The sequence below is a fragment of the Narcine bancroftii genome, chromosome 7 (genome assembly GCF_036971445.1).
Source record: "Narcine bancroftii isolate sNarBan1 chromosome 7, sNarBan1.hap1, whole genome shotgun sequence".
NCBI classification, from domain to species: Eukaryota; Metazoa; Chordata; class Chondrichthyes; order Torpediniformes; family Narcinidae; genus Narcine; species Narcine bancroftii.
Window position 1 is genome coordinate 180757674 of NC_091475.1, and position 12715 is coordinate 180770388.

At 37.2% G+C, this 12715-nt stretch overlaps 1 protein-coding gene across 5 annotated transcripts in view; it reads left to right on the forward strand.

Annotated features, from left to right (window-relative positions):
* Positions 1 to 12715, forward strand: part of b3glcta (beta 3-glucosyltransferase a) — a 155725-nt gene that overhangs the window by 62266 nt on the left and 80744 nt on the right. For all 5 annotated transcript variants that reach the window (XM_069892526.1, XM_069892529.1, XM_069892525.1 and 2 more), the window contains exon 8: positions 892 to 955. In XM_069892526.1, coding sequence (XP_069748627.1) covers positions 892 to 955 — 64 coding nt within the window. The remainder of the gene's footprint in view (positions 1 to 891; positions 956 to 12715) is intronic.

Consider the following 12715-nt stretch of genomic DNA (forward strand, 5'->3'; position numbering starts at 1 on the left):
TTGTTAGTCAATGCTTCGGTTTAAGATCCTTTATCAAGACTAAAGTAGGGATTCTTCTTTATTCTGGACAAAGGATTCTGTCCTAAAATGTTGTCTGACCATTTTTACCCTGATTCATTAAGTTCCTCCAACTTCTTATTGTTTGGTCAAAGAATCTAGTTTTGTTCATTAAATCCCTAAATACATGACTTTAAGGATGCAGGAACAGAAGTGATCAGTGTGCATATTGTGACATAGAGCACCTACGTATACTTTAGCTATGTGGACCTGAATGCTAATTAAAAACTTGCCTGGAGAGTCAGAAACCCTAATCTCACCATCTATATAAATATTCATCTGTCAATTTTAATGAACAAAAAAGAAATATCATGTGTGGATTTGTGGGTGCTGAATTCCACAATTAATTTACCAATTTCTGGATGTAGCTCTCCATAATGAACAAAAAGTAATCAATACCTTGAAGGTCTCAAGCCCGAATTGTTAGTTATGTATCTTTATCTTTGCTATATAAAGTACACTGTTTGACCTGCTGAGTTTCTCCAGCATTGTGTTTTTACTTCAATTACTGTGTCTGCAGACTTTCGTGTTTTACTTCCAAAAAGTAATCATTTTTTTTACTGTCATGATCAAAAGGAATAAACATGGCTTCCTGTGACCATCTAAAAACAAAGTTGCTAATTGTAGTTTGATATCACGCTTGAAATATTTTGCGTGTAAAGTTTTGTGGGTGTGCCATTTTCATTGTATCCTTTGTTCTGTCTTTGAAATTCCCACAGTACCTTAGAAGGCAAGACAATTGTTTAATTTAGTATAATGTAGAAATTATTGACTGTCTTTCAAGAATCTTCTTCAGCTTAGATTTTATATTAACTTCATCTCTTACACCGACAGACTTGCAAAAAAATTGAGGAATGAAAAGCCTTCTGCAGATTTCACTATTGACTTGAAACATGAGGTATGTGAAGGCAAAGACATGCTTAAAATTATTACTATATTAATGGTTGCAAATTTACATAGTTCTTCCATGTATACTATTGAAAATATTTTTATCTTCACTCACCTGTTGTGTATTTTTAAAAATTATACTTTTTAATTGTGTAATGATCTTCATGCAGATTTGCGCATTGCACATATAAAATATTTTCCAGTCTATTTCTTTTAAAAAATGTTAAGAGGGGTAATGGGTGAATGCAGTAGATCAATGAAAATAAAAATCAACCCTGCCAGCCAATTGACAGCTTGCAATGCAAAATGAATTCAGAGAAGCTAAGTATCTGAACTTTTGCTACATTTTTATTGAGATAATTTTCAGTTCACTGTCTCTCACTTTCTGGTAGGGAAATGTGTCTAAATTCTGGTGTGTAGCTGATTCCCTGTAATTCACAGTAATCCCATGTGATGTACAGTGAGACAATCATTTTTATCTAGATGAATAAGTATAAATGAAGCAGTTATGTTCAGTGAATCCCAGTTGCTGTTTATTCATGCAATAGGAATTACCTCAAGTACAGGTTATGGTGAGTTCTGAGATGCTGGCTTTATGATTTCGGTTATATCACCATTTGGTGTGTAGTAAGTGGTAATGTTCCCTTTTACTGAGAACCCTGTGGACTTCTTCCAGAACTGGATCCCTGAAGTACTGGGGAAAGATATTGGGGGAAAAGGTAGAGATGGAGAGGGCGAATCCATCACCCCTTCTAAAGCCAACCCTGGGCAGAAACCTCGTTTGGTCCAAGTAAAGCTGGTGTCCTGCCAGGACAGGGGAGAAAATCTTGGAGGCAGCATATATTTGCACCAAGATATTTAACATTTTACAGCAACTATTTACAATGAAATGGATTAGTCCCAATGTTTGCTCTTGTTTTTCTTTTTCTTTTCCCTCCCAAATACAGGTAGTTCTTTGGCGAACTGTTGTCCCTTTCCCAACTCTGGTACAAATTTTATTTTACCCTCCCGCCCGCACCCCCCCCCCCTTGGTAATACGACTTTCAGGGTGGCTGGGTACCTCAAGATGCATTTATACTCTTTTTGCTTTACCAGTCTTTTAACTGGCTCAAACTCTTCTTCATTTTAAAAGTCCCATACTAATGTCAAGGTAAAAGAATATCTTGTGCCTCTCTATTTCTATTGGCCTCCCTCTTTTCCTTGTTCCAGCTCCCATTGTCCCCAAGATTTTCTCCCTGTCCTGATAGGGTACCAGGTTTACTTGGAACAAACTAGATTTCTGCCCAGGGCTGGCTTTGGAAGGGGTAATAGACTTGCCCTCTCCATCTCTACTTTCTCCATCTCTACTTCATGGATCCAGTTCTGGAATAAGTCCACAGGCTTTTTCCCTTCAGCATCTTCCCTCAGCCCCACAACTTTGATATTGTTCCTGCGGCTGTAATTCTCCAGGGCATCTAACTTCCCCCAGACTTGCTCTCTCTCCCTTACCAGGGCATCTAACTCATCTTCCACCCTGCTTAACCTGTCTTCAGTTGCCCCCACTCTATTTTCCACCTCCGTAATTCTCCGCGTTAAGCCTATGAGGGTCCCTTGCATTTCATTTAATTTCTGAGCCATGTCCTGGGCTCTCTTTTCTACAGCTTGAAATAGTCTGCACTCCATATGACCCAGGGCCTCCCGCACGTCTCTCAGTGAGGTCTCCAAGTCCTTTTCCCTTTGCCTTGCCAACAGTTCTTTACTGAGTCTCTTGGCTTCGTGGCATTCACCATTACTGCTGATGCTGTCTCTGTCTCCCTTTCGGCCTCTTCCTTGCTGTCATCGCTGTTGCTCATTGTGTCCCTGGACCCGATGCTGGTTCACCCTGGAAACCATCTCATGGTTTGGGTCTTCCCCCACACTTCCTGACATCTTGCTAGTTATAGTGTGGGAGTCGCGTTCAGAACAAAAGCACCCAACTTGGCACTCTTGCTGCGGGGGGAGGGGGGGTAGTGAGTCTCCCCCTCTCCCTGTGCATTTCTTGGGGCACCTGCTACCGGTTTGCCGGTCCAGGGTGGTATTGCCTCCTTGGTATCATCTTTCCTTCTGTGTGGGCTCCACTGACTGTGCGGGCTAGGCAATTCCTTCCTCCGTGGGCCTAGAAGTGGCCCTGTCATTTTCTTCTCCACGAGGCACCTCAATTTAGTCACCTGACTTTGAGACTGAATTCTTGCAGTTTTTCCACTGTCATTTTGTTCTTTGTCATTTTCTTATTCCTAGTTCCCACACCAATATAAATGTATCTGGCTGTTATTTCATTGTTTTTCCTGGCTTTTTTTGCTGGTTGATCTGGGAGCTCTGGGATTCTGCCTCCTCTTACTTTCCTCTCATCCGACTCAATCCAACATATGCATTTTTCTGCAATTTGGCTTACAAATCCTGTTTTAGATATCCTTGCTTTTATCCTAATGCTGATGTATATACTTAAATTTCATTTTCCATATCTTTAAAACCCAACTAATATGATATCCTGAGAAACACAAAAACTGCATGTACTGGAATCAAGTAAACAATGAATTGCACAGGCTAGATTTTTCACAGCCTTCTTCACTGTCTTGGGTTCAAATGGGAATGTACTCAATGGAGGAGGGGGAAGTAAAGGACTTTATCTGTAAATGGAGTGTAAAATCAATAAAGAAAAAGAAAGATAACCCCATTTTAATATATATGATTAGAACATGGCAAGAAATTAATGAATGTTGTTACGAGCCCAGAGGACCCCAAAACCCAGCAGCATTACATATTCACCAAGACAAATGGTAACTTAAACAAAAGTTGCAGATAAATATCTTTAAACATGAAAACAGGATCAAACTTTATATTATCACTATTAACTTAACTAACCTAACTTAACCCCCTTCTAATTCTAAGTTCACGTGTATGTTTAGAAAAGTTCTTTGATTCACAGTCAAATCTCAGTTCTCATTCCTCAAGTTTACTGGTTGCAGGCAATTCTTATACTGTGCACAGAATTTAACATTTATGAAGTTCACCAGGCTTTGGTGCTAGAAAGGTAAATGGTTACTGCTCAGGAACGTTCTTGTTGGTTTTCAGAGAGAGATTTTTGTTCTTTGGCCACAAACTGATTCCTTGTAACCAGCCACTTCAGTGTCTTGCCGAAGAAACTCCAGATGATAACCTCTTTCTTTCAGGTCATCACAGAGTTCCTTTTTGTTTCTCTTATTTCAAGTGAAACATTAGGCAGCCAGTCCTCTCCGCTTGCATGAACCACAAGGACTTTGACCAGGCTGAACTAAGCACTTGCAACCCGTCTTCCAAATGGGGTTTTCCGCGTTTGCCACCTTGTCCTGTTCCAGTCTCAGCTGCTGCAGCTAACTGTAAAACTGCTGAATCCTCTCTCTGAGAAAAGCCTGTTTGACTCTCTCTGCTTGAAAAGTCACATGACCCTCCTAGATTAGCAAGTTCCACTTCAGACAGCCTGCGACACCGACAAATTCTTTCATCTGTTGTCTTTTTGTAAACACCAGTTCATTAGTGGCGTCTCTTGGGCACTCTTCAAAGCTTTTGCAAAGGCTTTTGCCGCCAGCCTGTCTATTATGAGCAGAGCTCCAGTATTTTAAATAAGATCTGTTTTAAAGTGTTTATATGTGATCTTCTCTGAAAAAACCTGCCCAAATTTATCTTTCCAAAACATATCTATAATCTGTCAAAAAAATAGGGATATCAATAAAAGCATCATTATGTAAAAATGTGCTGTTCCTTATGAACATAGGCAACAGACTGTTAAATTCATAGTATGATAAAGGTATAAGATATATTAAGGACTGTTACACAGAAGGGACTCTTATTTCCTTTGAACAATTAAAACACAAATATGGAGTGGTCAATGGAACTTTCTTCTGTTTTCTCCAGCTTAGATCATTCGTAAGAGAAGGATGGGGGCCAATGTTGACCCCACCTGAAATTAGTGAAATTGAACGAATGGTCTGGATGGGGAATACATCCAAATTTATAACAAAAATGTACCATGCTCTCCAGAGCAAAAGTGCAAAACCGGGGTTGCAGAGGTCAAGGGAAAGATGGAAGTCAGATTTGGGTGTGGTGACTTCAGAAAGAAGCTGGTCAGATTGGTGTAAGGACAGCATGTCCTCAATTATAAATGCAAGATATGGATTAGTTCAGTATAATTATTTTCATCAATTATATTTTAACCCACAAAGATCAAAATCCAAAATTTCAGAGATGTGTTTCAGTTATGGGACTGAGACAAGAGCATTTCTACATGATTTTGGCAAGAAATCACAAAAACATTAACCAGGATAACAGGACTTGCCTTTTTGGGTGATCCAGAGCTATATTTACTTGGTAATTTTATGCAAATAAGCAACAAATTGACCAAATATATAATCTCATTGAGAAAAATAGCACTGGCTGTAGCAAAAAAATGTATTACAATTACTTGGAAGCCCAATTCCCCTCTACTTATAGCACAATAGACTGCAGAAATGAATAAGCTATATACCTATGGAAAAAAAATCACATATATCTTAAAGAATAAATATGACACTTTTGTAAAAGTCTAGCAGCCATACCTGAACCATATAGGGGCCCAGATACAGTAATAAAAAGGGGAAATAAAGGTTATAAAAGTAACTATTATATATACAAAAACTTAAGTTTCCCCAACTGTACTCTATATACTTAAAATATATGTAAGCTCTGACAGTGGATGGATCTATATGTATGGGGGAGGGAGGAACTATTTTGTTTTTGTTTGTTGTGTTTGTAAGAAAAAGTTTAATATATTGTATATTTAAAATGTTACTATGAATAATTTTGAAAAAAAATCAAAAATAAAATATTTTAAAAAATTAATCAAGTAAAATGCAGAAATGCTAGAAACACTCAGTGGGCCAGGCAACACCTGTGGAAAGAAAATCAGGGTTAATGTTTCAAGAGTAGATGCGCTGGGTAGGTCACGTCTCCAGAATGGAGGACCATCGCCTTCCCAAGATCATGTTATATGGCGAGCTCTCCACTGGCCACCGAGACAGAGGTGCACCAAAGAAGAGGTACAAGGACTGCCTAAAGAAAGCTCTTGGTGTCTGCCACATTGACCATCGCCAGTGGGCTGATATCGCCTCAAACCGTGCATCTTGAGGAGTCACGTGATGGAGTAGTTGCCGGTCAGGGAACTCCAGCCCTCTCTGGAAAAGTTGAAAAAAAACACAAAACACAAAGGTACAAGAATAAAAATTAAAACAAAGTAAAAGTAAAGGTGAGAAGAAAATAGCAGCGAAGAGAGAAAAGTCGAAAGCAACGGGAAGAAGAGAAGAAGAAAGAACGTCGGAATAAGAAGGTGAAGGCCTTACCTGTCCGAGGGGGCCTGCCGCGGAGAGAGAAGCCCCCTCCCTCAGGTCAGTCGAAGTCCCGAGCTCGGGACTACAAAAATGGCTCGCGAGGAGTCGCGCATGCGTGATGCGCATGAAGGAGTCGATCTCCACAGCTGAGAGTGACAGCTGCAACACAGCAACAGGAAGAGAACACAGAAAACAACGAGAACAAGAAAGAAGAGTGCAAAAAGAAAACAAGGAAACAACAGATGGGCAACCCAGAGGAAGAATTAGAAGAAGAACATAGAGAAATGGAAGAAGAAGGGAAAGGCAGGACAATGGATATATTTTTTTTAAAGAATATATGGAATCAGTAAAAGAATGGCAATTACAAGAATTTAATGAAATAAAAAGAAGAATTAAGAGTGCAGAAGAAAAAATGAATAAAATAGTGATGGTCATATCAGAGATAGGAAAAAGAGTGGACAATGTGGAAGAATGAGAAATAATCGTAGAAATGGAAGTAGAGGACTTAAAAGAGAAATTAGAAGAATCTAATAAAAAAGTTAAAGAGGCACAAGAGCTGTTAGCTCAGAAGATAGATATAATGGAAAACTATAATAGAAGAAATAATATAAAGATAGTGGGCCTTAAGGAAGATGAAGAAGGCAAGAATATGAGAGAATTTATAAAAGATTGGATCCCTAGGGTCCTAGGAAGACCAGAATTACAGGAAGAAATGGAAATAGAGAGGGCACATAGAACACTAGCCCCGAAACCACAGCCGCAGCAAAAACCAAGATCCATTTTAGTAAAATTCTTAAGATATACAACAAGAGAAAATATATTGGAGAAAGCAATGAAGAAAATAAGAGAAGACAAAAAGCCACAAAGGTCAAAAATATTTTTTCTATCCAGACATAAGTTTTGAACTCCTGAAGAAGAGGAAGGAGTTCAATACAGCAAAAACGATCCTATGGAAAAAAGGATATAAATTTATGTTAAAGTACCCAGCGGTACTTAAAATAGTTATTCCAGGGCAATAAAACAGACTATTCTCGGATCCGGAGGAAGCACGAAAATTTGCAGAACAACTACAAAACAACCAGAGAGATGAAGACATGTAATGAGAGTAAAAATGACCACGAACTCTATGTATGTGTGTATATGGGTATATATATATAGATGTGTAAGTATATATGTGTGTACATGAGTGTATCCGTATTTAGAGGAAAATATATAGAGTATAGATAAGAATTAATAAGGGAAGGAAAGGGAACAGAGGAAATGAGGGAATTAAAAGAGTGACCTTTGTTATATATGAAAATTGAAATCTTTTCCGGGGGGGGGCTGGGTGGGGAGGAGTTACGGTCACTGCAAAATCAGTTGACGCTTGCGAGTGAATTCGCAAATCCAAATGGAGAGGGGAGATGTGGTTGCCCGACAAGGGATAAAGGGCAACTCAGGAGGGGGAGGGGAGAATGGGGTTAAAGAAATTTTAGATAGGAGAATAAGGGAAATGTTTGATGTTTTAGAAATGTTGTCTTATAAAGTGTTCAAAACAAGAAAGCAGAAATGGATAAGAAGGAAAGGTGATGATGAGGAAACGGAAAGGGAAGATTAACAAAGTATGAAATGGCTACGTTGAACTATATGACTTTAAATATTAACGGAATACATAACCAAATCAAAAGGAAGAAACTGCTAAATTTACTGAAAAAAGAAAAAATTGATATAGCATTCGTGCAAGAAACACATTTAACTGAAATGGAGCATAAGAAATTAAAGAGAGATTGGCTAGGACATGTAACAGCAGCGTCATATAATTCAAAAGCTAGAGGAGTAGCTATATTAATCAGTAAAAATGTACCAATTAAAATAGAAGAGGAAATAATAGATCCAGCAGGGAGATATGTAATGATAAAATGTCAGATATATTTGGAGTTTTGGAATTTACTCAATGTATATTCACCTAACGAAGAAGATCAAAAATTTATGCAAGATATTTTTTTGAAGATAGCAGACACGCAACAGAACATATTAATAGGAAGGGATTTCAACCTTAATTTGGATTCAAATATGGATAAAACTCGGAAAAAAAATTAACAGAAAAAACAAAGTAACCAAATTTATAATTAAATCGATGCAAGAAATGCAACTTTTGGATATATGGAGGAAACAACACCCAAAGGAAAAGGAATATTCATATTATTCGGGTAGACATAAAACATACTCAAGAATAGACCTATTCCTGCTATTAGCTCGTATGCAAGACAGAGTAAGAAAAACAGAATATAAAGCTAGAATATTATCGGACCATTCACCCTTGATATTGACAATAGAGTTAGAGGACATCCCTCCAAGAGTGTATAGATGGAGATTAAACTCCATGCTACTTAAAAGGCAGGATTTTAGAGAATTCATTGAAAGACAAATTAAAATGTACTTTGAAATAAATACGGAATCAGTGAAAGATGTTTATACTATGGGACGCAATGAAAGCGTTCATCAGAGGGCAAATAATAAGTTATGTAACCAAGATGAAGAAGGACTACAATCAGGAAACAGCAGTTGGAAAGGGAAATAGTAAATATAGAAAAAGAATTAGCAATGAAGGAAGTCACAACTAAAAGAAGAGAATTGGCAGATAAAAAAATAAAATATGAAACACTACAAACATATAAGGTGGAGAAGAACATAATGAAGACAAAACAGAAATATTATGAACTAGGGGAAAAAAATGCACAAAATTCTAGCATGGCAGCTTAAGACAGAACAAACTAAGAGAATGGTATTGGCATCAAGGAAAAAAGACAAACAAATCACATATAATCCAACGGAGATTAATGAAAACTTCAGAGAATTCTATGAACAATTATACCAAACTGAAAACGAAGGGAAAGAAGACAAAATAGATGAATTTTTAACTAAAATTGAACTACCAAAATTACAAATAGAGGAACAAAATAAATTAACAAAACCATTTGAAATAGTAGAAATACAAGAGATAATAAAAAAACTACCAAATAATAAAACACCAGGAGAGGATGGATTCCTAATAGAATTCTATAAAACATTAAAGATTTATTAATTCCTCCCCTCCTGGAAGTAATCAACCAGATTGACAAAACACAAAGCTTACCAGATTCATGCAAAACAGCAATAATTACAGTAATACCAAAGACAGGGAAAGATCCACTCGCACCAGCGTCATATAGACCAATATCATTACTTAACACAGATTATAAGATAATAGCTAAACTATTAGCAAACAGATTAGCCGATTATGTACCTAAAATGGTAAATCTAGACCAAACTGGATTTATTAAAAAAAGACGAACAACAGACAATATTTGTAAATTTATTAACTTAATTCATGCAGTAGAAGGGAGTAAAGCGCCAACAGTAGCAGTTGCTTTAGATGCAGAGAAGGCCTTTGACAGAGTAGAATGGAATTATTTATTCAAAGTATTGCAAAAATTCAGTTTACCAGAGAAGTATATTAATTGGATTAAAGCATTATATAAGGGGCCATTGGCAAAAGTGACAGTAAATGGATATATATCAAAGCAATTCAATTTAAGCAGATCAACAAGGCAGGGATGCCCACTATCACCCTTATTGTTCGCGTTAGCTATAGAACCACTAGCAGCATTGATAAGAACAGAAAATAAAATAAAAGACAAGGAATATAAAATCAGTTTATTTGCAGATGATGTTATAGTATACTTAACAGAACCAGAATTATCAATAAAAGAATTATATCGGACTTGTCAGCCACAAACGAGCCTGCAGCTGACGTGGACATTACCCCTCCATAAATTTTCATCCGCGAAGCCAAGCCAAAGAAAAGAGATAGTAACTTGGTTTCTCTTTGCATAGGTTCTGCTTTATCCTCATTTATTTCAGCATCTACATTTCTTTCTTGATTTTTCTAGTCAATTTCAAGTTGCAACTGATGAGGTCCTATGCTGTTCACATCCTGATCAATGAGTAAATCAAGTAAAATAAATGTACTGATGATACAAATTTGGTTGACAATTCCTGTGAGGAAAACACAGAAAGGTTTCAATAGATATAGACAGGCTTACTGAATGGACTGGAAAAAAAAAAATTGGAAAAATTGAAAATACCCACTTTAATTTAAAAAAAACTGGAAAAGCAAAATTTATCTCAAATGATGAGAGATTGAAGAGAGCTGGTGCTCAGATGGTACTTGTATACAAGTCACTTCAAGTTAACATGTGAGTGAAACAAGTACCGTAATTACACAAATTGGCTTTCATTGCAAGAGGGTTTAAAATCTGAGTGAAACTATAGCGGACCCTGATAAGGCTGCATTTGGAATACTGTGCATCTTTTCACTTGATAAAAGATATACTTTCAATAGAGTGCAACAAAGGTTTACAGACCGATTCTTGAGCTGGAGAGGATTATAAAGAGAAATTAAGCAAACTAAACTCCATCAAGATGAGAGGAATTAAATCCCAATTAAAGACTACTCTTTTTACTCAACGGTGCACAACACACTTACAAGGATTGACTTGTTTTTAACGTTTGCCTAGTTAAAAAGTAGAATGATAAAAACATTTGATGCTATTAATGGCATTAGCTCACTTTTATCCATATTTATTTTGTAGCCTGATTCTTCCATATTTTTATAGTATTCCTTGAATTTTTTCCAAAGACTTAGCCAGGTTTGATGGGTACAATAACACATCATTGGCAAATAGACTGATTTTATGTTTTTCTTGCCCAACTTTGAAGCTGTTTATGTCCGGATCCCTTCGTATTATCTCTGCAAGCAGTTCAATCACTAAAATAAAAAGCACTGAGGACAGGGTGCATCCCTGATTGCTCGATCTACTCAAGGGAAACACTGCCGATATCAGATTATTTGTTATTATTTTAGCTTGTGGTTTATGGTATAAAGTTTTTATCCAATTTATAAATATTCTGCCTATACCCAATTTTTCCAGTGTTTTAACTAAAAAGGGCCATTCCAAACAGTCAAATGCTTTTTCTGCATCTAAGGAGACTGTAATATTTGGATTTTGTTCAGATTTTGGCATGTGTCTTATATTAAATAATCTTCCTAAATTATTTGAGGAATGGCTTTCTTTAACAAATCCACCTTAATCCATATGCATCAGTTTTGGCAAGTAATGTCCGAACCTATTAGCCAATGCTTTTGCCAGTATCTTATCAGCATTTAACAACAGGGTTATTGGTTTGTATGAAGTTTTTAGTGGGTCCCTATTCTTTTTTTGTAACACTAATAATTGTGGTTGAGAATGATTCCAGGAGGGTATGTGTTGCCACTCCTTGGTCCAGGACATCCATTAACAGGAGCATTAATAATTCTTTAAATTGGCCATCTTCTCCCTGTGATTTATTACCATAAGGGGCACCCAGGGCCTTTTCAATTTCTTCCCTTGTGAAGGGAGTATCTAATTCTATCCTTCTAGTTTTGGAAGTTCAACATTCAAACAAAATTCTTCCATTTTGTCCTGATCTTGTAATTCTGATTTGTATAATTTTGTGTAATATTGTCTAAAATTTCATTCATTTCCTTTTGTTTATATACTAGGTTATCTGTCTCTGTTTTTATAGCATTTATCATTCTTGATGACTCCTCTGTTTTAATCTGTCAAGCTAAAACTTTGTTTGCCCAATCACCCAACTCATAGTATTGTTGTTTAGTTTTTAATATAGCTTTTTCTGTCCTATATGTTTGTAATGTATTGTATCTTAGCTTTTTATTCTCCAGTAATCTGTTCTTCTTGTAGTCCTGTTCTTTAATTTTTTTTTCTATTTCTTGAATATCTTTCTCCAAACTGTTTACTTTGCCATATCTTCCCTATTAATATTCTTTGTATAGGATATAATTTGTGCCCTTAAATATGCTTTGAGCATGACCCATATCAGAAAACTTTATTAGTTGACAGCAGATTTGTTTCACAAAATATTCTATTTATCTCTTTATAAATTTGCAGAAGTCAGTTCTTTTAAGTAATGTAGTGTTGAGATGCCATCTGCATACATTCTCTTGCTTTTCCATTATTGCTAAAGAACTACTCTTTTGTGAGCTGCAGCTTCTCCAGCAGCAGTCGTCTGGCCTTGGCGTGGAATGGGGGGCCCTGTGTGGCGATGTGGCGGCGGACGCCGTGCTGGGGCATGGTGGCAGTGAATTGTGGTCATAGAATGGTGGAGAACTCGTCTAGGATGCGGGAGTACTCATTTCTGGGCATGCAGACGGTGGCTATTCCCAGGCTTTGCACGCTGGATGGCTCAAGTCAAAGGGACTGGAAAGTACCAGCAGACTGTGTGCTCGGAGGAAATTGGCTCCTAGCTGCGCAGTTCTCACGGTGGCCAGCAGGAACTTCCAGCGGTATTTGTCTGGCCCGAGGTGTACCTGAATGGTCTGTGTGCCAAAGGTC